The sequence below is a fragment of the Macaca mulatta genome, chromosome 14 (genome assembly GCF_049350105.2).
Source record: "Macaca mulatta isolate MMU2019108-1 chromosome 14, T2T-MMU8v2.0, whole genome shotgun sequence".
Taxonomy (NCBI): domain Eukaryota; kingdom Metazoa; phylum Chordata; class Mammalia; order Primates; family Cercopithecidae; genus Macaca; species Macaca mulatta.
This window is the reverse complement of record NC_133419.1, coordinates 87,850,213-87,876,528: the sequence shown is the minus strand read 5'-3', so window position 1 is coordinate 87,876,528 and position 26,316 is coordinate 87,850,213. Positions and strand designations below refer to the sequence as shown.

The 26,316-nt window shown below is 35.2% G+C and overlaps 1 protein-coding gene across 7 annotated transcripts in view; it reads right to left on the bottom strand.

Annotated features, from left to right (window-relative positions):
- Positions 1 to 2,815: 2,815 nt before the first annotated feature.
- TMEM135 (transmembrane protein 135) overlaps positions 2,816 to 26,316 on the bottom strand; it is a 262,469-nt gene continuing 238,968 nt past the window's right edge. For all 7 annotated transcript variants that reach the window (XM_077964170.1, XM_077964168.1, XM_015115383.3 and 4 more), the window contains 8 exons: positions 24,851 to 24,997; positions 21,277 to 21,346; positions 17,595 to 17,762; positions 13,168 to 13,231; positions 12,122 to 12,198; positions 8,412 to 8,510; positions 7,265 to 7,332; positions 2,816 to 5,473 (listed from right to left, as the gene is read on the bottom strand). In XM_077964170.1, the coding sequence (XP_077820296.1) occupies positions 5,341 to 5,473; positions 7,265 to 7,332; positions 8,412 to 8,510; positions 12,122 to 12,198; positions 13,168 to 13,231; positions 17,595 to 17,762; positions 21,277 to 21,346; positions 24,851 to 24,997 (826 nt within the window). In that variant the 3' untranslated portion in view covers positions 2,816 to 5,340. The remainder of the gene's footprint in view (positions 5,474 to 7,264; positions 7,333 to 8,411; positions 8,511 to 12,121; positions 12,199 to 13,167; positions 13,232 to 17,594; positions 17,763 to 21,276; positions 21,347 to 24,850; positions 24,998 to 26,316) is intronic.

Here is a 26,316-nt window from a genome sequence, read left to right as displayed (position 1 = left end):
GTTTAACAGACGTTGAAGAACTAGACTTCGAAAATTAACCGGTGCTAGTTCAGAGATGGAGGAAAGTAGTAATGCAAGGGTGACCTTAGCCAACATAGGTCTACAGGTCTACTTTGTGGAAGCCTGAACCTCTCAAGACAGAAAGGGATGCTGAGTCTAAGCAAGGCAGATAAAAGCATGTTGTATGCCTATGGCCTCTATGCCAAGACCAGGGAACATCCTATTACCCACAGTCTGACAAGATTAGAATGTTATGCTCTGAGGAGGCAGCAGGCTGGGGATGGGGGAGAGTATGGCACAAAACTGAACATTAAAAAAAAAAACTGAACAGGCAAGCTATAGTAGTTTGTGAGCTAAAGAAAGAAGTGTAAACTGCACTTGGCCTTGATGTCCCTGTTGTTGACCAGATGGTATATGTGTCTGTGGTAATATACTGGGATTTTCAGGTCTGCGGGGAGAAACGATAAAACTCAATACACATTATTTCACATAAAACACATTTGTAGGAGGGACAGATGGAAAAAAAATGGAGAAAGTAAAAGAAAATAGGAAATTCCAGAGTCAAGTGATGTTACGGGGTTGTAAGAAGAGAAGAAATTAATTGTTCTGGATTTAAAGGCTTCACATACAGAGAAAAATCTCCTTCCATATCTGTGCAATTATCTTCTACATCATTCTGCCTAAGAAATGCAGAGCATATAAAAAAATCAGCGTCCCTGGAAATGTTTACTCCATTGTTATCACCGTTATGATCTCTTCAGAGCCTCTCACTTCAACGGCTGGCATAAAAGGTTGCAATGAAGTCCAAGGAGAATAGTTAACATAAAGTAACACCAGCAAGCAGAGAATGGACAAGGTGGTGGGGGGAGGGGGCAGTGAGAGAGAGAGCGAGCCCACATAAAACAGCAACAGAATCATTTCCAAAAGCCCAGATATAAATTCTTTCCTCCAACCAAAAGTCAATCATTTTTCTCTGTGTGTAAAATAGCACACATTCTTATTCAAGCTGTAAGCTTAAGGCCGTTCACTCACTACCCTGCTGCAGTCCTAGGACACAAGCTACATCATGGCCAACTTACTGCTCCACTTCTGTTTCCAGAAGTCACACACTAGCGTCAGTTTCATTTCTTTGTAGTCACCCATTTTGCAACTACAGGGCTATTACAAAGTCACCTGAGGTTACTACTTTAAACAGCAACACAGTACTAAGCAGCCGTAGAATCCAAGACAGCACCCCAATCTCAGGGTCATCTCAGTCCTTGACACTCCTTTCTTTGTTAATTCCTCAAGAAGAAATTATAGAGCTGGCACCAACAGTGGCTTCAGCACCAACAGTAAAGGGCTGGAGGCAACTGTAAACATCACCTCCACAATGAAGGTAACCTTATTACTCATCACATTCAAAGCGCAGCCCTAAAGAAAATATTCACTTCTTATTCCTTTTCTTGGCCACTCGGTTTCAGCTGAGTGAAGTATGACTATGTGAAAATGATTACGAGGAGGTATTAGGAGAGAGAATGTTTATAAGATATCTTAGCAAGAAATGTATACTTTTGCCTTTGGGAAATAAAGGACAACTTCGTTGCTGTGTCAAACTACTTATTACTCATACAAATAAAAATACGGCTAGTACTGTGGCTCACACTTGGAATCCCAGAGTTTTGGGAGGCCAAGCCAAGAGGGTCACTTGAGGTCAGGAGTTCAAGAGCAGCCTGGACAACATAGCAACACCTTGTTTCTATTAAAAAAAAAAAAAATTAAATATTAGCCAGGCATGGTGGCACATGTCTGTTGTCCCAGCTATTAGAGACCGAAGGGAAAAAATTGCTTGAGCCAAGGAATTTGAGGTTTTAATGAGCTACGACTGCGCCACTGTACTCCAACCCGGGCAATGGAGCTAGACCCCATCTTAAAAAATAAAAATTAAATCACATGGAGAATTTAAGGAATCTTTGGGTTAATAATTTATCTGCTCCAAAACAACATTTGGGTCATTGCTCCAGTGATCATTTCCCTTCAGCCCCACAAGAAGCTTCCTAATTAGCACCAAGGGAGAGGTTGTGACACAGGCAAGCGGACGAAGCTCCTTGAGAGTAAACGACATTGCTTTTCACTACCTATGAAATGTAGAGCACGCAGAAGCTCACGGATATAATAAAATATAACCAGGAAACAATTCTGTCAGCATTAACAACTAAATGAAATGTTAGCCTAGATACAATCTACAAGGAGATGAACACTCGAGCACAAGAAAATACTGTGTGACATTTGCTCAGTTTGGATTCCATCAAAAAAATATATGTTCATTCTAATAAAAGTTCATTATAAAATCTGAGAGCCAAAAAAAGATAACATTCTAAATTAAATAACAACTGACTAAACAACAAATGAAGGCAAAAAATAAACTAGATATCAACTGAGTGATGACTATGCTTATAGTTCAAGAAAAAAGTTACAGAAGCAAATGCAGAATTTATGAGAAAATATAACTGAACCAAAGGTGTTACTTCAAAAATGCGTAATAAAATGGATCCTGAAATTATTTGGTGAAAAACTGTTGAGAATTGAATAGATTTGAGACAATCTGTTATCTTGCAAACTCAATCTTTACTCAGTTGGTACTAGTTCTAGGATTTTATTAAAACAGAAAATAGCAATGAAATGACCATAATACCACTGCCCCAAATGCACTGTTTTTCCATCTTTAGCTACATAAAAATGTCAGAAAGATTAAGGGGACATAGTATTGTTTACTGTAATCAGTTCCAGTGAAAACTTACCATTTCTTCAGGATATAAATAAACTAAAAAACATGTTTTGGAATGCAGAGATCTATTTTACTTTATTTATAATGCCAAAAAGTTGTCAATCAATACCTGATTAGTTAGAGGTAGAAAGGTAATCATTCTGATTGTCTTCAAAAACACAAAATGTCTTTGTGTTTGCTCAAACAACTATACTTTGCAGTCTGTCCCAATGAAATCAAACTGGACTTCTCAATCCACCACTGCAAATTGGTTAACTATTCACTCAACCTATACATTCATCGTTGTGTTCTGCTTCATGATAGCTATTTCATTTTACATTTTATATAAAATTTGAAAAATGACTGCAATTTATAAAAATGAAAAAGTAAATTGTAGAAATACACCTTTTTGACCAGCAAAATTTTACTAAACAATCTCAGCAAATTTCATAATTCGTCTTTCAATATCACAGTCTTTTAGTGTCAATGAAAACAATAATTTATGAATTAAAACATCTTTTTTAACCTGACAGGAAAATATATAAGCACAATTTCTGGATAAAGAAAATGAGGTGCAGTTAGCAGTGCTCTCTCGGTGCTTCATTTTAAACAGTAAACACAGTACCAATCATCATTTTGATTCCAGTGAATAAAAAGTTAAGATTAAATTTATTAATCAACTTTGAAGTCTGAAACCAAAATGATCTTTTAACAGCATTGCCAATTCTAAACAGCATTGTCGATTCTAAAAGGCTAATCATAATGCCAAATTTTGACCAAATGATAAAGTGGCTCTGTTACCATGGTACCCAAGTCTGTCTTTTTGTTGGGTTTCTATTTGCCATAACAACCAAGGATTGAATTACATTTAAGAAGTATACAAGGCTTGATGAAATTGAATATGGGGGATTAAGCATTTTTAAAGTGTGGGTTATAATTCCTTTTGCAACACAAGTTCTACTGCATAATTTGCAATGGCCTAAAAAGTTTTTAGCAACAAAATGTATTTTAAAAATATCATCATCCCTAGATGTTACATTAACTGTAGACCACTTCAGCTTTTTATTAACATAGAAAAGTATAACTTTTCCCAAAAACTGTAAATAGTGACCATATTTCAATCACAGCTGTCCTGAACTACTCTCATTATCAGCAGGACTTTGTGGTGTCACCTCTTTATTCTAACAGTAAAAATGGTGACAATGATATTCAAGAAGAAGGCTGGAGAACCTGAATCCAATTAGTGACAAAATGGACTTTTTAAACAAACATTGGATTTTTATAGTGTTTTCAGGTGCAAAACATCCATTACGTAAGTTAAACAGCTGAGAGGACACAAACTGCCAACTTGCCAAGACTACTTTGTTCCATAGGATTTTGATCCCTTCTAACACAACAATGGCATATAAACTGAGCTATGAAGAATTATGTCCATATAAATGAAAACAAACATAATAAACCTATAGGAAGTTTAAAAGTTTTGTTTTTGGCTGGGCGCGGTGGCTCAAGCCTATAATCCCAGCACTTTGGGAGGCTGAGACAGGCGGATCACGAGGTCAGGAGACCGAGACCATCCTGGCTAACAACGTGAAACCCCGTCTCTACTAAAACACACACACACAAAAAAAAACTAGCCGGGCAAGGTGGCGGGCGACTGTAATCCCAGCTACATGGGAGGCTGAGGCAGGAGAATGGCGTGAACCCGGGAGGCGGAGCTTGCAGTGAGCTGTGATCCAGCCACTGCACTCCTGCCTGGGCGACAGAGCGAGACCCCGTCTCAAAAAAAAAAAAAAAGTTTTGTTTTTAAATATTCAAGTGTAATACTTCTGTGAAAGATTAAAACATACATTTCAACTCTGTTGGATGTGTCCATTTCCATTTACCCCTAACCTACCATTAGTACATAGGTTTGCTAGGCTGCCAAACATCCCAACTAACTGGTCATGAAAAGAGATGATGTTATTAGTTGAAAGAAAAGCATGGATACCCCAACATTTATCCAAATGGTATGAGACCCATCTTTGCATCCCTGAAGTAAGAATGGCCACTTCTCCAATTAAATTGCTCTACACAAAAGCAGCACTGTCCGTGGAGAGTTACTTCAAATCTATAACATTCCACTACTACAGATACCAATTCCAAACTTAAAAAAAAATTCAGACCAAATCCATGTACCCGTGATCCTTTGTAAATCCTAAAACATAGAAATAATCCTAATTTTAATCAAGAATTATATTGGAATGAACTAAAGACATCTTTTAAAGTAATTTTAAGTGTACTCTTGTTTGCTATTACACTTCTACATAGATTATATAATATTGCTTATGGACATAATTTGATCAATAATATATAATAATGTCAATCACTACAGTGATCCAGAATCTTATTCTGGCTATGGAGGAAGCTTAATTATTAAGCAACACCTTCCTAAAAAGCTTCTGAATTTCTGATTCATAAGAAAAACAACACAAATGAAAAGAGTATCTCTAACTGAAATAACACTGAAGTTCGAGCTTGGGCCCCCTCCTTTGTGTTCAACATAATTAACTCTTCAAAATGAAACATTTAGTCACATTAATAAATTACAGTCATCTTCAAGAAAACTCTGTGGGCAACTCTGGTGTTACAGTTGTGTATCTCGGATCCAACCTGGGGATGAAATCCTGAAAGTGTTTAGATGCACCAGTACCAAAAACATCAAGGACTTTTCGGTTCATGACAGCAAATCTGTAAAACAAAGAATACAGTAAACCAAGTATTAATATAGTTTATAAAATAATTCATTTTAGTTGACTTATCTTTTGTGGGATGGGAAAACAGAAAAGGCTAACGTGGCAAAGGATCTAAATTCAATGGCAGATTCAAGTCACATGAATGCTTTTCTTCGAGATACACTGTCTCATATTTTACTTAAAGAGATAATCCCCAGATCTGAAACCGCAAAGATTACAATCATTATTTCAAACCCTTCTAGAATTCTTTCCACTAGACTGTATCAAATAGAAAATTAGGTTCATTATTATTTTTATGATGAATAAATTCACAGGAAACTAAACAATAAATGAGCTAACATTACCAATGAGGCAAAAGCATTAAATGTAATTCCTCTCATAATTGACATCTTAATGTCTCACAATCAAATGAAAACACATTCAAATGTGGAAATGTTTAATGACTAAAAGGCAAACAGCATACAGGTTTTCAAATGTCTAATAGACACAACACAGTAAAAACATACCCTAATGTTATCCATTACCTAACCTAAGATATATAACATTTTTCAAATACACAAATTTAGCTAATGTACAGGATAGGCCTTCTGGGTCTCTGTGCTTATTCACAAGCATTTCCTTATTTCCTTTCTGGAGAAAACAGCTGAATGAAATTAGTTTTGAATCACTGGCCAGCATTATTCTGACAGCCTATAAATGTGACTTTGAGTACTTTTCCAAAGTAAGTTCCCTTCCAAAATAATCAACTAGTAAAACTCATTAATGTGCAGAAAACTAAATGACAAAAAAATGATTACAAAATAATAAATAAAGGATCTACAGCGACACGGGTAAGAGGGAAAGTTCTGAAGCCAGACTGCCTGATTTATGTTCCAGCTCCTTCATTTACTAACTGAGTGACTCTGGCAAGCTATCTAACCCCTTTGCACATTTTGGCTTCCTCATATGTAAAACAGGGATAATAACAGTACCTAACTCATAGAGTTAGGATTTAAGGATTAAATGCATATTTATGTATACGTGTATACTGTATGCGTGCCTCTTAAAACCACACCTTGGACATTGTAAGCACTATACAAGTATTTGCTATTATTCTTAGTAATGATAGTAATATGTGCAATTTACCCAGTGCTACTATAAGCATCTTGATTTTCCTACAACCACACAATGTATGCATTATTGTTTCATTGTAGACAGAAAAAAACTTACGCGCATGAGGGTAAATAATTTTCCATAGTAACACAGCTGAAGGTAGCAGAGCTGGACTCAAATTTAGGTCTGCCTGACTCTAAAACCTATGCTCTTTCTATTAGGTCAAAATGCCTCCCAAAGAATTAGATTAAGATCAGGAGAGAAAACAAAACAAAGTAAAAATGATACGTAAGGTAGAGGAAAGTATACTTACAACAAGAAGCAACGCAATATGACTATTTCCTAAATGGAAATCAGTTAATTAAGTAGAGATGATCTTTAATGAATCTGCTTAATATTTTTAATAAAAAACAAATGGCCAATGATTCAAACAGTCAGACTTAAGTATTTATGTAGCAATTAATCAGTAGTTAGCAAATCAACATGATATTAATCTAGACCACTTAAAACATCTACATTATACAGGGAAAAGAATGGTCAGAATAATGATCACTCAAAAAATGCCCCATGTTATTCTTAGTAAGTTGCTCATATTTTATTTATATATAAATACCTACTTTACCACTGAAAGAATATTCCCTCAAAAAGATAAAACCACTAATAATATTTTTAAGAAAACTGCTTAGTCACTTACTTGCCCTTGGTGAGTCTTAAAAGGAACTTCCAGTAAGATGGTCTCAAAGTCTGAACTTCCATGACAGCCTAAGATTATTAAATTTGAGAATTCTTTTAGTAAGTATAAATGAAAACTGAAAGTGATGAAATACACAAAGGTGTATTGATGTTTAAGTTGGTAACTATCAAGAATCTTCGTAAATATGCCTTCAAATAAAAATGTTGCTTTTGGCCGGGCGCGGTGGCTCACACCTGTAATCTCAGCACTTGCAGAGGCTGAGGCAGGCGAATCACCTGAGGTCAGGAGTTCGAGACAAGCCTGACCAACATGGAAAAACCCCGTCTCTACTGAAAATACAAAAATTAGCCAGGCGTGGTGGTGCATGCCTTTAATCCCAGCTACTTGGGAGGCTGAGGCAGGAGAATCACTTGGACACAGGAGGCGGAGGTTGCAGTGAGCTGAGATTGCGCCACTGCACTCCAGCCTGGACAAGAGCAAAACTCCATCTCAAAAAAAAAAAAAGTTGCTTTTGAAGTAATAATTAAGTGAATAGTCATTATCAGGAAGGATTTGCTGAGATATTGATACTTCATTAGTTTTAATGAGTTTTTCAACCTGGCAGCATTTTGTGAGAAAGAGCAAATAAAAGTTTTCCCAAAAATTTTAAAACAGCCCTAACACCATTAATGTCAATAATAATGGTTACAGAATTTAAGAGATTGAACAATGCTTATATGAAACTAGTTCTTCCTCATCCTCATTCTGAATATTGGAGAAATGTAATTATTTATATTTATGCCTATGCCTATTACCAGCATATCCCTATTATCCTTTTTTTTTTCTAATCAAAGGGAAGGATAATTAAATTGGGGCATTCTTCCCAAGGTACTGGAATAATAATTTACTTATAAATTGTAGTCTATTAAAACCTAAAAATTGGTGTACTCATAGAAAGGACCTAGCCCATTAAGTTAACATGTTTAAAGATCAGAAGCCTGTAAGCTATCTTGCTGAAAAAACAAAAAACAAAAAACAAAAAACAAAAAAAAGAAGCTTAAAATGTAATACTGTAAATAGAAATGTTCCCAGAGTTTTTCTCTCATTTGATTAATGTACATTAGAAACAGGAATCATTCAATTTCTCATTTCAAAAAGCTATACTTACTGCCTGGAAGCAAATTGCTGTAGAGATGGAATAGATGATAGTATCTGCATGAGGAAAATAGGGAACCTTCCCTGCTTCAATGCCTTTGAAATACATTGTCTGCAAAACAAGCATAAGACAAGAGTTACAAAGAAAAAACCTCAGCATTAAAAACATAGTTGAGCATTGTGCTCCCTGCCTACAACTATGTTTTCTACCTTTCTGAATCCTAATACTCCCTTCAGAGCTCAAACCATGTCACATTTTTCATAATGATGTTAAGGGTCAGCCCTTCCCTTTCCCTCACTGTTTTGCTCTAAATCCCAGCTTCAAGCAGTAATACTTTTCTGTAAATTCAGTAACATTTTATTTCTGCTTTTTAAATGATATTTACTCTTCAATGCTTTCTGTACAGTGCTCATGTGCTCTCCTCCCTGATAGATCTGTTCATCCTTCATTAATTTATTCAGTAAACATTTAACGGTATCTACATGCTGGGCACTGTTCTTCACAAAATAAAGAATATAAACAGTATGAGAACTCAAAAGAAGTCACTGACAGGTGGCAACAACCTTCTCTTCTTCAACTTTGCATGGTCTTCAATACCTACCCCAGACTATGGCATTAAAATACTTGCTAAGTAAATCGGACTCTTTTAAAATTATATCCCAACTTAATTGCCATAAAAAGAATCCTCAAGATCTATATAAGCTACCGTAACCAAAGAGCAAAGCAACAAAGGAAATGATAAGGTGAATACTTTACATACAAATCAACCCAAAAGTATATACTGAGGATTAAATGTACATAATATGTGTAAGAGACAGGGATATATGAGAATTGTAAGATATATACCAAGTTATAATCTATTTTGGAAACAAGATAAATAAATATACATTGGCCATTATTTTGAAAAAAAAGTAACAGTATATTGCAAGATACAGATATATTGTGCTGTATTCATGTTGAAGAAAATTTAATTCAGATGTGGTAGAACTGCATCACACAAATGTTAAGTGAAACAGCTATTTCCCAATAGATAGAATAACTGTGTTTCTAATTATTTATAATAAAATTCATTTAATAAACCAGATTCTAAGTTAATGAAGGATAGAAACCATATCCTATACTTCTATACTCTTTCCAGTATGTAGCACAGTAATGAGAACATAATATATACTAAATACAAATATGCATTTGACTCAGAGGTTCCTAGAAAACAATGGTCTAGACAGTTGATTTTTATATCATTTTCACTGTACAGTAATAGAGCATTTTAATATAAAATTAACTTCAATCATAGAAAAATGATTGTCTATTACAACAGAGCAAAAAATTCCACAAAAGGACATAGCAAGCTTAAATTTCTAATCTCCTTAATTTTTTTTTTTAAAAAGTCTCCACCAGCACAGTTTATATGCCAGTTTCTTTTGCCAGGATCAGGTATGGCCTGATGACACAAGAAAGGGAGAGATACCATTGCTTGCCTTAAAAAACTCTGGCCACTTCGCTGTAAAACCCCTTTAATAAACTAGATCTCAATATTGGTTTCCTCTTGTGTTAAAGAATATATTTTTGCCACCTAAGGATTATTTTCTTTCTCTCAGTTCCCTTTTCCTCTCCATTAGCAAGTCTTGTCAACTCTACTCCTAAACATACACCAAACCTGTGTAGTTCTCTCCATCTCTGCTGCTACCATCATGGTGCAAGGCACCATCTCCTGACAGAGACTAACTGTTCTCTCAGCTTCGGTCCTGCCTCCCTCTATATAGTAGCCAGAATGTTCTTCTTAAAATGTGAATTAAATACTGTCATTTCCATGCTTAAAACTCTTCAGTGGTTTCCAGCACACTGAGAAAAAAAAATAAATTATTTACCCCAGCTTTTAAAATCCTACATGATCTGGCTCCTGCCTGTCCTCCTGATTTCATGATGTATATATTCTCTCAATCTCTCCATCTCTATCTCTCTCTCTCTCTCTCTCTCTCTCTCTCTCTCACACACACACACACACACACACACACACACACAAGCACATATTTGGGTAAAGCAAGTAATTAAACAAGTTAAATAAAATCTATACTCTTAACTTTGATTTAGAAATATCAATATGCTCCAAATGTATTTTCTGTCTCTAAGAAGAAAGGGGAGGGAGATTCTCTAGCTCCGTTCACTGCGAAAGCCAAGAATCAGTAACTAGCCTGGGAGCAAATAACCTCTAGTACCTGGACTTATCTTTAAATACCATTTCCCACTAAAACAAACTAGGAGCCATTACAGAGAAGACTGATTCTATGTCTGAGGCAGAAAATGTCCCAGATGAGCCTGGAATATATTGTCTTACAGCAAGAAAGCTATCAAAGATAATGGTGTTATGTTACAACAAACAGGAGTCAACTTAAGGAAGCTCTCATGGCCAAATATGGGAACAATTTGAGCATAATGACTGCAATGGGTTAAAATAAATCATATATGTTAAACTCCAAATCTTCATAATGATACTTTAAAAATAAAGACTCATCGGTCAACTTTGCAGGATGCTAACGTACTAACTCATTCTAAACACTGATAATTAAAAATGAAGTAATCAAGCATTTTATTTTGACTTCCCAGAACAACATATTTCAGAGTAACCAAACAGTTGAAAATGAAAAATGCTTTTAGGACAATTTCAGCTAATAAACACAGAATGAACAAACAATAATAGTATTTTTCATCATTTTACAACCCTTAATGAAATAATAAATCCCAGTGATTATTAACAGGTGGTAAAACCACTAGCTAAAAGGCTACTGGGGAACCTTATGTTGGCTCTATCAACACCTAAGCCCACTGATCAATCTTAGCATTACAATAAGAGAGACAACCAGACATTTTTGTGCCTCGTCATGCAATTGAAAGTTCACATACACAGTAAATGTGAAGTATGTCTGTTACCGCCTATAAAAATTTAAACCTGAATTTGCTTAGGCCTCAAGATCTAACAATTTTTAAAATTCATGAGTTAAATAAACATGTTAACAACAGTGAGGATGCAATCAGCAAAATTCAGAATTTGGGAAATTCCCTGAACTAATGACCTACATCTTCAACAAATAAATGTCAAGGAAGGAGGAGAAGGAGGAAGAAAAGCTGTAGCAGCAGTAGTAGGGGGGTAACTATTATAAACTAAAAGAAACTTTGTTTGGAACTTGATTAAAATAAAATGATTGTAAAAAGATATTTATAAGATAATCAGTGAAGACATAAACTCTAATTGGATATATTATATTACTATGGAATTACTGGGAGGGTTTTAATATATGATAATGATACTGAGGTATTGTTGATTTGTTTGTTTTGAAGAAGCCTTTAGCCTTTATTCTTTAAGGAGTCTTTACTATGAGATTTTTTTAAGGATGAAATGATATAATGTCTGGGATTTGCTTTAAAACAATTCAGTACCTGTGGGGTTGAGGAGTGTAGATGAAAGGAGACTGGGCAAATGCTGGTAACTGTTGAAGCTGCATGATGGGTGCATGAAGGTTAATTACACTACTCTTTCTAAAATTAATGTATATTTGAAAATAACACACACATACACAGAAAAACACAGGGGAATCAACTTTGCAAATACTTTTAGAGGATTAAAATTTACTTTTGCCATTGGGATATATATTTGCTGTTAAAACAGTCAGCAGCTAAAAGCTTTATATTCTTTGGAACTTTTCATGCATAAAAATTTTGCTTACCTCTACCAATTTGGATGCTAAGTACATGGAAATTGTTGTGCTTTTATAAAACATCATTGATATACCTGCCAAAAATCCTGAAACAAGAAATAAGAAATAACTGATAAGATCGCAAAGTGTTTATTTAGCATTACGTCATCAGAAATGTAAATTCAGTTACACAAATCAGCACTACCTCTGTTACAACACAATCAAGGACAGTAATACACCAGATGACATTAAAATGGGGTGAGTTATTATTGCATATTTTTTTATTTAAAAATTGATATTCAGAGTTAGAAATAAACAGTTCTGATTTATGTATAACAAGAAGCTTTACATTTCTATTTTAACTTTAAAGAGGAGTGGTCTTGCCAAATACAATTAAAAAAAATAATTTTTCAAAGCCTTTTGGTATCATGTTGATTTTAAGTGGAAATATTTATTCATATATTCTTCTAATATTAAATAGTTCAAATAATTTTTAGTGCTATCAATACTTCTCTCCACAGCACTGCTTTCATTCATTCTATAAATGGAAAACCAAGGCCGGGGAAGAGAGGAGTTGTCGAATACTAATAACTAAGATTATTCCTAATAAATACCTGATAAATTATCTATTTAATTTAATAATATATTACACTTATAGAAAATAATATTTAGATTTTTTAATAAAATGATTAAGGTCCTTTAAAAAGTTATTATGAAAATATATGCCATTTTCTCATGGTAAAAATAGAATTTTCAATGAAATCTACTTGAACTTCCATTAATCACTTATATAGTAACTATAAGGCTTTACGTTCTTTTGTGACACATTCGCTAGGATTTATGGCCTATAGCAGGACAGATACCCAAGTCATTACACTGTCAACTCAAAACATCAGATGGCAACAGTGCCTTAATATGTTAAACATCACAAAGTATTTGGACAAGTGCCTCAACTGGGATTCTATTACAATAGAGAAAGGAAGATCCATAGAAATTGGATGAATTGGATGGTATTTCTAATTCATTCCTACTACTGATTAATACAATAATAACTTCATTTTTCATTATTGCTTTACCAGCTATAATAGCATGTAGTTCATCATCTAAGTTTCTGATCCAGCGCAGGAAGCAACTAGTACCCTAGTTAAGGAGAAAATACAATGACTACAGTTATTTCATTTCTAGAAACAAAAGCATAAAACAAAAACAACTATAATGAATCAATTCATCAGATTACCTTGCAGTTCAATTAGTGATCTTATCTAAATCAAACTGAATATGTGATGGGAAAAATTATGAAAAATAATATTTTATAAAGTTATTACTCTGGATAGACTCTATTAAGAAATTACACATAATATTTTTATTGCACTGATTTTTCAAAATAAATCCATAAATTCCACTTTTGCCTAGCTATCGAATGCTGAGAAAAGCATCATTCCCATTTTAACAAGAACAAAACGCTGGTTAAACAAGTCTGTCAGGCCACAATTCTATACCCAGAGAAAATATTTCTCAAAACTGAAGATGAAACAAATATTTTTTCCAGACAAATAAAAGCTGAGAAAATCCATCACCAGCAGATCTGAGCTCACACAAATGTTAAAGATAGAAGGAATATGACACGAGACAAAAATTTAGAACTATGAAAAGAAATGCAGAGTTCTGGAAATAGAAAAGTGAAGGTAAATTTAGAAGACATATTTTTCTTATATTTACTTGCACGAAAAGTTAATTAACTATCTAAAATAGGAGTCAGCAAACTATGGCTCACTAGCCAAATCCGGCCTGCCACTTGTTTTTATATGGCTCAGGAGCTAATAATCATTTTTACAGTCCTAAATAAATGAAAAATAAATCAAAAGAATGACATTTTACGATGTGAAAATTATACAAAGTTCTAATTACAGTGTGATAAAGTTTTACTGAAGCAGCCACACTCATTCATTTATATATTGTCTATAGCTGCTTTCACACTGAAACAGCAGAGGTGGGTAGTTATGACAGAGACCATATGGTCACAAAGCCTAAAATAGTCATGATCTGGCTCTTCACAGAAAAAGTGTGCTGACCCCTGATCTAAAACAGAAATAGTAACAACGCATTGTGGAGTGTATAACACATATAAAAATAAATGATAAATGTTAAATTCTATAACAAAGGATGCGAAGGAGAAATTCAAAGTACACTGTTGTAAGGTCTGACACTGTATGTGAAGTAGTATAACATTACGTGAAGATTGGCTGATACATTAAAAATGTGTATTATAAAATGTTATGGCAGCCACTAAATGAAAGCAAGCACAAATAATAAGGCAATCATGAAGATAGAATGGAGCCATAGTAAAATACACAATCAATCCAGAAGGCCGAAAAAGAAAAAAAAAAAGAAGAAAAAAAAGGAACAAACACAAAACAACATGAAAGTAGGTTTAAACGCAATCACATCATAAACTATATAATTTATTATATGTAAACAGTACAAACATGCCAATTAGAAGACAGAGATGATCAGATTCTATAAGAAAGGGCCAACTCTCTGCAGCCTAAAAGAAACCAGTTTTTCAAATGAAGACGGAAAAATTAAAGTGAAAGAATGGAAACATTATTACATCAAACGATAATTTTAAAAAGTTGAAGTAGTTATATTAATATTAAATGTAGACTATAAAACAATGAATATTACCAGCGATAAAGAAGAACCTTACCAAATTTTTTAAAAAGGGTCAGTTCACCAAGAAACAGAAAAAACAAGGTTTATTTGCCTGCGCTTCTCTTAACATTCTTACAAAGACACTATAGCATGGGCAATTTGTTTTTGAAAAATCACATACAGTTTTTGAACACACCACATGAATATTTTCTGAAATTTTCTGACCCAGTTGTATTTTTGTTAGTTTAATACCATTTGTTTGTATTACCTAAGTAAATAAATAGTAACAAAAATGAAAAATAAACTGAACAATGAGATCACTTGGACTCAGGAAGGGGAACATCACACACCGGGGCCTATCATGGGGAGGGAGGAGGGGGGAGGGGGGAGGGATTGCATTGGGAGTTATACCTGATGTAAATGACGAGTTGATGGGTGCAGCACACCAACAAGGCACAAGTATACATATGTAACAAACCTGCACGTTATGCACATGTACCCTACAACTTAAAGTATAATAATAATAAATAAATTAAAAAAAAAAAAAGAAAAAAGGGGACAAAACCCAAAAAAAAAAAAAAGAAAAAGAAAAAGAAAAAAGCAAAACAAAACACACTCTGAGATATGCTAGATGGTAGGGAATAACCAACCTGGGGCTAAAAATGTTGGAGATAATCCACATGTAAATAGTTAAGAGTTTACATTAAGAATAAATACAAATGCTGTAACGTGAGAAATTTTTTTAAATGTGAATATAAACATGCAATTACCAATAATCTGTCCTTAACTCTTGTATATTCAAATACATTAGTAATGCTTCCTAGTCAAACCATATTGAAAATGTTTTTAACATTAGTAATATTTCATAACAAGTGATCCATTATCTATAGTTTATTATTCCTCCTTTCCTTTTCAAAATATTTTATCCATACCTATCTTGTATGTGTAAATTTTTACAGAAAATGACACTCACCATGTTACCCTAAATAATTCTAGAATTCAGTTTTCCCACCATTAATTTTATTTGAGTTTAACAAAAAGTGTGTATATGTGCATGTATATATATACACACATATATATACCCACAGAATATATATCCTTCTTTCAATATATTTATTAAAATATACATTAACGCTTATTCAAAGAAATAAAATATGAATGAAATATATATATATATTTTTTGTAGACAGAGGGAAGGTAGACAAATCCCATCTACGAAAATGCACACTCCTTTAATGTCCTTAATTCATTAGTCGGACATATTGGAATGCCTGCTGCATGTTCCTGCAAAATGAGCCACAATCCCTGTGCTCAAAAGATGTATCTTTTTTTTTTTTTTTTTTTTTTTTTTTTTTTTTGAGATGGAGTCTCGCTCTGTCACCCAGGCTGGAGTGCAGTCGCACGATCTCGGCTCACTGCAAGCTCCACCTCCCGGGTTCATGCCATTCTCCTGCCTCAGCCTCCCCAGCAGCTGGGACTACAGGTGCCCACCACCACACCCAGCTAATTTTTTTTGTATTTTTATTACAGACGGGGTTTCACCGTGTTAGCCAGGATGGTCTCGATCTCCTGACCTCATGATCCGCCCACCTCGGCCTCCCAAAGTGCTGGGATTACAGGCGTGAGCCACCGCGCCTGGCCACACATATCTTTTATAGAGTAAAATTACGGCAAAAGTGAGCAATTTGTGATTGTAGATTAAAAAAAAACAACAAATCAATTTTTTTCACAGTCATACAGGCTGGGAGTTCAAAGATCAAGGTATGCTCAAGGTTCGCTCCTCCTGAGGCCTCTCTTCATGGCTAGCAGATGGCCACCTTCTCCCTGTGTCCTCGTGTGGTCATTCCTCTGTGTGTGTACATGTTCTAATCTCTTTTTTTTTTTTTTAATTGCAACTTTTTTTTTTTTAGACTCGGGGGATACACGTGCAGATTTGTTATGGGGTATAAAGTGTGGTGCTGAGGTTTGGGGTATGATTGATCCTGATACCCAGGCACTAGTTTTCCAACTCTTGCCCTGCTCCCTCCCTCCCTCCCTCCTCTAGAAGCCCCCAGTGACTTCTGTTGTTATCTTTATGTCCATGTGTTAGGTCAACATTAATTAACACACTTTACCATTTAGAGACTATATTCAGATTAAGAATCTTTTAAGTGTTTTATAAAATATGATTTACATACTAGTGACTCCATTATGCAAAAGGCCATCACTTAAAGTTGCAGAGTACTAGGTTAAGAATGATCTCTACATATATGTTTAGGTGTAGGCTTATATATGTGCGGGCACTTTTATAGGAACATACAGAATGGGGTGGAAGACTGTGAACTCTGGTTATTTGAGACAGTGTAGTAGCAATTGGGAGTGGGTGGAAGAAGGAACATAAGTCATTGCTTATATAAGTTACAATAGAAAATCCTCACCGATTCTATCAAGTGTTTATTTCAGCTAGAAAGATCTGAAATACATTTAAACTAATAACCAGGCAGTAAATATGATTAAAAAAACAAATAAACCAGGCATATTAATATCATTTTTGATGTTGGAAATATCCAAAAAATTCATATTTTCTGGGTGTCTATGTTCTGAAAAAGAAAATGAGTCTGACAATGTTTAATACCATACCTAAATGCAAACATGTCTACACATTCAAGTATATTAAATAATATTTTAAAAGAAGAAATTTCTGCACCCTCACTTCCCAATACATTGTATAGATCTGGTTATGTTCAAGGTATCTATGAATATTCCAGAAAGAAGCATTAAAAAATAAGTGAACTAAGGCCATCTCTCATTCTAACAATAGCAATGTTATTTATTTCCCATTTTTCTTTTCTCTTCTAAAAGCCTTACTTACCTTGTATATACTAACAAAAGAGCCAAGAAAAGCTCCAAGCTGGAAGTTTTCTTTATTGTAGAAGAGAGAAAGTAGCCGAGATGGCTGTGTAAATAGATGCCTAAATGCAGAGGGGATTCGGAGGCAGCACTGGATCAAGTACCCCACGCTAAACATTCTGATGAAACCCTAGAGGAAATTTGGAGGAAAATCTGATTTACAAACAAATTTTGAAGTTTTTCATAGAATATGAATTTTACCATCTCAAAATAGAAACAAGACAAAACAAATTTAATCTAAGTTTATAGCACAGCAACTTTCAAAATAAAGCCTTAAAACCTCAAACAATAATTTTAAAACAATTACCTTAAAAATAAGAGTGAAGTCTTGGAATGAGTTTCGTTTCTCTGATTTACAAAGACTTAAAAAGTCTCACAAGCACTGGCCAAGCTTGCCTATGTACCAGAATTCCATTTCTTGACATTTTGTTGACAATAATCAGGATTTTAAATTCCTAAACCACAAATGAGTTTTACATACAAAAGCACTAAAATTCCAAAAACTACTTAATAAAACCAAATGCTCTTGAAAAATGTTAACAGAAAACTGCTCTTAATGATTAGCACGAGTAGGGATTATTTTCATAGAAAAATATTTTCATTATTTGTTCAGACCTCTGGTGCTAATTTTTAAAATGCTCAGGTAAGAAGAACTTCCAGGGGGCAGGGAGTGCATAATTATATCTAGGTTTTCATTCCTGTGCTCCACTATGTCGGGCTAAAACATCCCTAGGGAGGAGTAGCTTTAGGTATATCAAATTAAACTTGAAAAAGCAAACCTACTACAAATTTACTGTTAACATTTCTCTATATTTCCTTCAACTGTCCGTAATGCAAAAGAGATCTGGAGAGGATGACTATTATTGGTCAATTTCATTTCCGTATTTATGAAGATGAATTTTAGATGTCTGAGAGACTATAAGTAATTAATATTAAACTGAAAAATTTCAATTAGCACAAAACATTAACAAAAAGAATAGTATTTTCTATACAGTTCAACCAATACATTGTTAATACCAGTGTCCCATCCTCCTCCTCTCTAACTCCGACTGGAATGGAAAAATATTTACACTCTTAGCAGTGTATGCCCAAAAGTCAGGTTTGTATTTTCTGGACTACAGCTTTCTTTTTTAGAAAAAGAATTAATTACTATGAGGAAACACTGGTTAATTTACCTGAAACTACCTAATACCTTATTAAAACATAAAATCAAATTGTCCAATCAATTACTGTGAATTCTCAAGCATCTGCTTAACTGAAATTGCCTAGTATTTGTTAAATGAATGAAATGGTCACACTTCTATCTTGCCACTGATACCTTATAATGATAATCTAAGGATTTAGGGATTATAATTACATTACAATCTTTTTCATACTATTTTCAAGAGAACTATTCATCCACCCATTAATGTACTTAGAAAATATTTGCTGAATGCCTGTTATGTATCAAACATTACACTAGATGCTGGGGATAACAGTGACGAGGAGGACACAGAGTTCTTGCCTTCGTGGAGCTTTCATGTTCATTAGTGGAAAAGAAAATAACTAAGTAAACAAATACAAAAGATTATAATAAATGTTATGAAGGAAGTAATCAAGACACTAGGATAGACATTAACAGGGCAATCTATATTAGATTAAATGTTAAGGGCAGACATGTAAATGATGTGACATTTAAATAGAACCAAAAGAGAAGAAGTTAGCATGAGAAAAACGTTTCAGACAGCTCAGACAGAAAATATAAAGCCAATTAAGAGGCTGGTAGGTGTAAGGAACCAAGAAAAAGTTAGTGTGAATGGAGTACAGAATGTTGAGGACAATGTAATTAATATGAGGATTTACTCAGGGATGTGATTTAACATATGGTGTAATTAAGTTTTTGAAATAATGAGGTTCATTGTCAAAAAATTTCGCTACCATGTTTATGGCTTAAATTCCTTACCCACAGGTCTCCAAATAGTTTTACATTCATGGATATAATACAGTATTCCAATTTATACATAAATTGCCAAGTTTACAGTACTGGTACACATTTGAAAGAATCACTAGTTTTTTATTGCTTGGAAATTCTCACTAACTTTCTCATACAATTTTTTTTAATATTACCTCCCCCACTCCAAATTTCTCAAATACCTCTGATTTAATCCAAATACTTCTCTTAGATCCCCATCTAATGCTTTCCTTTGAACTACAATCATGTTCAGTTGGAAGGAATAATAAATCCAGGTACCAGCTGACTTGGACTGCCAGCAATGTTACTTTTTTTTTTTTTGGCCACTTTAAACTGAGGCAGGAAATCAAATTTGGAAAGAGTGTCAGAAAGTATTGCACAACCGAGGAACAAAACTAAACAAAACCCTACTGTTTTATCCTTGGTCATTCTGGGGAATTGTGAAGCTAAGTGTGGGCTGGGCAAATGGTACCGTCAACACTGGGTCACAGATGTTTACCTTCATGAGCACTAATGTGGGACAGTTCCTCCTTTCTAGAGTAACCATAAAGGGGCTGTCTTTTGGGGTGCTGCACAACTCTGCTCTTCTCATCATCAACTGAGTAGAGACTAAAATTGCAAGAAGAACATAAACTTTCTACAGCATTGGAACTGTTAGAGCACCATTCAAAACTAAGGAACTTGGCTGGGCGCGGTGGCTCACACCTGTATTCCTAGTGTTGTGAGGTCAAGGCAGGCAGATCACCTAAGGTCAGGAGTTCAAGACCAGCCTGGCTAAAATGGTGAAACCCCGCCTCTACTAAAACACAAAAATCAGCCAGGCATGATGATGGGTGCCTGTAATCATCCCAGCTACTTGGGAGGCTGAGGTGGGAAAATTGCTTGAACCCAGGAGACGGTGGTTGCAGTGAGCCAAGATCGCACCACTGCACTCCAGCCTGGGTGGCTGAGCGAGACTCCATCTTTAAAAAAAAAAAAAAAAAAAAAAAAAAAACTAAAGAACTTGCAGCAGGTGGTGTCACCTGTGCCATGCTGACTGCAAAGAAAGTAACTTTCTTCCCAGAAGTGGTGGTGATGGGAGAAGGGAGGAGGGACAATACAACGGCAGGGGAGGAGGGAGAGACACGCTAGTACACAAGTCCACTAGGGAGTCAGGAAATTATGCCAGGCATAGTTAGCTCTGTTAATGTAGAGCAACTGTGGACATGCTCCAGTTACCTCAATGGCTTAAAAAAAAAGTAATAGTTTTACAAGTCCAAAATTAAATGCCATTGTACCAGACTGGGCACAGTGCATACAGTGTATGTGTGTGAGTGCTGATCCAGCTAGCACACAGCACAGTCTGGGAGTTTTGTTCTAGGATGTAGTTCTAATGAGGATACATTACAAAGTACAAATTTTAATGACTTTATGTTTCCTTGTTGTTATCCCATCTTATCTTCTATGTTGTAAGTTTTAAGTAAGCCAATTTTTAAATAAGCTAATTTTTAAATTATTTAAGGATCTGGTAAGTGAATACTGAAAGCTAAACTGTCACCTATTGTCATAAATTTCTCATCTCTTGAAGTCAGATTCAAAGAATGATAGCAGTTATTAATGTCAACTTTTCCATTTACTTTTAAATTATTTCTAAATAAGTTATTTCTATACCCATTCCCTATTGTTAATAAAGTACATACTTTCATATACTTACTTTAATGCAATAAGAGATGCAATTATCTTCATAATGTTTGCAACATCTATGCCTTGGTCCATGTTTGCATCTGAAAGTGAACCCAAAAAAATTAAACTAATTATAATTAAAGTGTGTATATCCATGTGTTTGTATATGTTTGTGGATCTGTTTAAAGCTTTCTAACCAAGAAAAACAAAAGAAAAAGAGAAGAAAACATCACTCACTTCTTTTTTTTGGGGGGGGGACAAAGTCTCGTTCTTGTCCCCTAGGTTGGAGTGCAATGGTGCAATTTCAGCTCACTGCAACCTCTGCCTCCCAGGTTCATGACATTCTCCTGCCTCAGCCTCCCAAGTAGCTGGGATTACAGGCACCCGCCACCACGCCCGGCTAATTTTTGTATTTTTAGTAGAGATGGGGTTTCACCATGTTGGTTAGGCTGGTCTCGAACTCCTGACCTCAGGTGATCCGCCCGCCTTGGCCTCCCAAAGTTCTGGGATTACAGGTATGAGCCACCGTGCCACTCACTACTTCTAAATGTGTGTCACTTTTGGTGTTTTAGGAAATACAGAAGCAAGAACAACAGATATTTTTGCTTTTTCTACTTGCTGCTTACCTTTTGACACATTGTATAAACTATCTGACTGCAGTCAAAATACTTGAATATGGACTAGAGAAACCACCCTGTTAGGTATTTGTGATTAAATATGAAAAAATACGTATATATTATGTATATACTCTGCCAAGTCTTTTGGAAACTTTAAATTGCTTATTGTAGAGTATAATGGTAATAAATCATCCATGAAGTCAGTACTTGAGCAAAAGTCATAATGAGAATGTGCTCAGGTTACAGGAATTTATACTTAATTAGATTTGAGAGAAAACATCTGGAAAAGAAACATGATATAGTATTAGGATTCAAAATTCAGTTGAAATAAATATAGAAATAGAGATCATGTGGTAATTCAAAAGTAGTTAATTTGTGATTTAACTGTAAACCACTTAACCCTCTAGTGTTTAATAAATATTTCTGCTGGGAGGACTACTGTTCATGATGCACTCATTTTAATTATTTAGCATGTTGGATCCAAGACTATTTATTAACCCTAGGCATAAAAAAGTCGAATATCTAACATGGTTCTAACTCTCCCTCTCTCTTTGAGGGTTCATGTTGCAAAACAAGCGGTCTTTATAACTTCTTTCAGACTGTAGCTAATTAATTATTTTCATGGTTGAACCATATGAATGTTTTCCTGTTTATAACAATAACTTGTAGAGCAATGTTCTGGCTCTGCACCTCTCCAATCCCATTCGCAAATTGATTAGCAAGACCTTTACAGAAATCCAATTCTGCACTACAGCTGGAGTATACAGCCTTTCCTAGTCAACGGTGACAGCAACAGTTCAGTTCACACTGGCCATAGCCCTTATATCTTTAGAATGCTAAGGCATATCTGGCCATGTGAAGCTGCTGAGTGATTAAAGCTGGAGGCCTGAAAAGCAGTGAATAAGAGAAAGGCTGCCTCATGCAAGCCATCACTCTTCACACTTTTAAGTGTCCCCTTCAAAGACACTTCTCAGCCATTGCTACCAGAACTACACTGAAATTGTTAAGCTTCCTTTGTTTTTCGGGGTTTTGGTGTTTTTTTTTAAGAGATGGGGGTCTCACTCTGTCACCCAAGCTGGAGTATAGTAGCATGATCATAATGATCATAGATCACTGCAGCCTTAAACTCCTAGGCTCAAGCAATCCTCCCACCTCAGCCTCCTGAGTAGCCAGGACTACAGGCACATGCCACCATGCCTACCTAATTTTTAAATTTTTTTGAGACAGGGTCTTGCTATGTTGTCTAGGCTGGTCTCAAACTCCTGGCCTCAAGTGATTCTCCTACCTCAGTCTCCCAAAGTGTTAGTTTCATAGGTGTGAGCCACCATGCCTGGCCTAACCTTTCTTTGCTAGTGAAGTTAAATCCTGGTATCAACTGTACTGTCAATTAGTCTTTCTTAGTCACTCATAAATGGCTTCCCAGAACCTGGACTGCCTGTCTCCTGTATTATTTGCTTTGCTTCTGTATTATTCTGCATCTGCTTTCACACCAGTAGACCCACTGAGGCTACTCTGATACGTTCTGTCATGACCTGATCAGTTCTGACGCCCCAGGCATCATTTACCCATATAATTCATTCTCTGCATTCCCCTCTGATTCCCGTTGAAATTATTTCCATTAATAGGATCCTTTCTCCCTTTTTTCCACTGAGGTAACCCATAACTATTTTTGAACTTGTTTAATAAATTCAACTACCATAATTATTCCTGTTATCTTCTAGATGTATTGTATGTTAAGATGAAGACAAAACCTTTAAATTCAATAAAAATCTGAGTACCCTCCCTGTGCTCATATTTTATGTCAGGCAAGTTCATAGATGTTATCTCATTTAATGCTCACAGCAATTCTTAATAGAGATTATTAATCCCAGTTAACAGATAAGAATTTGGAAATGCACAATGGTTAAATCTCTCATCCAAAGTTACAATGCTGGTAGAGGGAAAATAAGAGTGAAACATAGGTTTTCTAATTTATTAAAGGACCTCAGCTTCCTATAACTCAATGGTCCCCAACTTTTTTGGCACCAGGGACTGGTTTCATGGAAGACAATTTTTCCACTGACTGGGTGGTGGGAGAGGGGGATGGTTTAGGATGAAACTGTTCCACTCCACATCATCAGGCATTAGATGCTCATAAGAAGCACACAACTTAGATCCCTCACACGCGCAGTTCACAATGGGGTTTGTGCTCCTATGAGAATCTAATGCCACTGCTGATGTGACAGGAGGCAGAGTTCAAATGGTAATGCTCGCTGGCCTGCTGCTCACCTCCTGCTGTGTGGCCGGGTTCCTAAAAGGCCTCGGACCAATACTGGCCCATGGCCCAGGGGTTAGGAGCCCTTGCTATAATTGATCCCCTAACTTTCTTTATTGCCTACTCATTCCACCCTCTCTAAAATATCACTACCAAGATTTTATTTATTGGTTGATAATCTAATTTCAAACTATTAAATTTATTTTCTTAAATATCTACACTACACTAGAAATATAAACGAAAATCTGTATGAAACCTGAAAACTTCTTTTTATAATATACAAATAAAAACATTTCAGTTTGAGAACCCCAAAAATGTTCACTCTTACAAAATATCCTTTACTTAAGGGTTGTCCCTTATTATTCCTTAATCTTCTTGAATCTCTCTCAGGAATTTTGCTTCCTTCTTTCCACACTTGGCACATTAAATCAACACATATTAATCAGTTTCCTGAAGTTCTCCATCATGGCCTCCTGTGATTCTGCCTGGTTTGAAATACAAAAGCATTCCAATTCTATGTAAACCTATTTTAAAGGCATATGATGGTCTACAGTCCTGCCAGAAATAATAAATAATATTCACTTGCCATTGTGTGCCTTTTATAAAATTCTATGCAGTTTCTGATGAAAAATGATCATCATTACCTGAATAGAAAACAAAAATATCGTGGCACGGTACAAATATCATATGAAACAGTGACAAAGTAGGTTAAAATATCAAGATAAAGTGCTCACATTGAATCCACAAATTTCCTGACTAGACCGATCATATTCATTCTTCTGGGTTTTTCCTTGTGTTGCTCTCTCTTTTGTTCCACTTTTGCATATGCTGCCTCTGGTGAAAAAGAGTGTGTGGGAATTTCTTCCTTCCCTACAATGAACCTAAAGAAAAGAGCACAATGTGAGGCATTTTCCACTTAAAAAAAAAAATCAATGAGGAAAAAAAAAAAAGAAACTGTTTATAAACAAATACACTTTGGCAAATATCTTATCATTTGAGATAGTATTTTCACAATTTACATAAAATCGAATCATCCTATGAAGAAAAATAGACTTTTAAAATCTGAATACTCAAAAAAAATTAATAGTCATTTGTTTGATAATGCAGGTATTTTAAAATCAAACTGACCAAGTAAAATACAGCACAACACTTAATGAAGCACCCTTTAACATGGGACACCACTTTTTAAACATACATCTTACAGTTTTTCAAAAAACCAGGTAGACTTGGGTATACTAGTAAATCACAACACTAATAAATCACAAACATTATGTATTTTTTCTTAAATTTGGCTAATAGTTACAATTGAATGAGATTCTCATTTACAGTAAAACTCGACATTTATACCTGTCATTTTGAGTCATAAACAGCTGCAGCACACTCGGTTATCTGTATACGCACAGGGAAACAGAGGGCACTACAGAACAGGAATCAGAAAACAGTCAGATTCCCCAAGTCTTCATATTATTTCATTAGGAAATCTGAAAGTTGATGTTATTCTAATTACTTATTTTTCTTTGGAAAAATAAAATATCTAGAAAATAATATTCCTGTTTCATCAAACTAGACTATATTTTTGCAAAGACAATGAATGGAAAATATTATCACAATTGGATATGCCTCAAGAAGTATCTCCTTTCTCAGAGTTTGCAGTATCACTGTTTACACCTATCCTGTAAGAGTCATTGCTCTTATAAAGATTAAGCTTTCCCAAGGTAATACTACCTTCCAAGCTTTCAGAAAATATAGTAAAATAGAGATAGAACGGGATTAATAACAATACACTAAAATTCTGGAACTTGAGTCAGGCATAGTGGCTCATGTCGTAACCCCGGCACTATGGGAGTTGAGGCAGGACAATCACTTGTGGCCAGGAGTTCAAGAACATCCTGGTCACCAGAGTGAGACCCCACCTTAACAAAAAAATTAAAAATCAGCTAGGCATGGTGGTGTATGCCTGTAGTCCCAGCTACGTGGGAGGCTGACATGGGAGGATTGCCTGAGCTCAGGAGTTAAAGGTTGCAGTGGGCTATGATCATGCCACTGTACTTCAGCCTAGGCAATACAGTAAGACCCTGTCACTTAAAAAAAAAAAAAAAAAAAAAAAAAAGGAACTTCAGACCTGTGACAAACAGAATATGAAACTATAAATACTTAGAAATAATGAAAAAGCTGTTACTACCAACAACTGCAACCCATC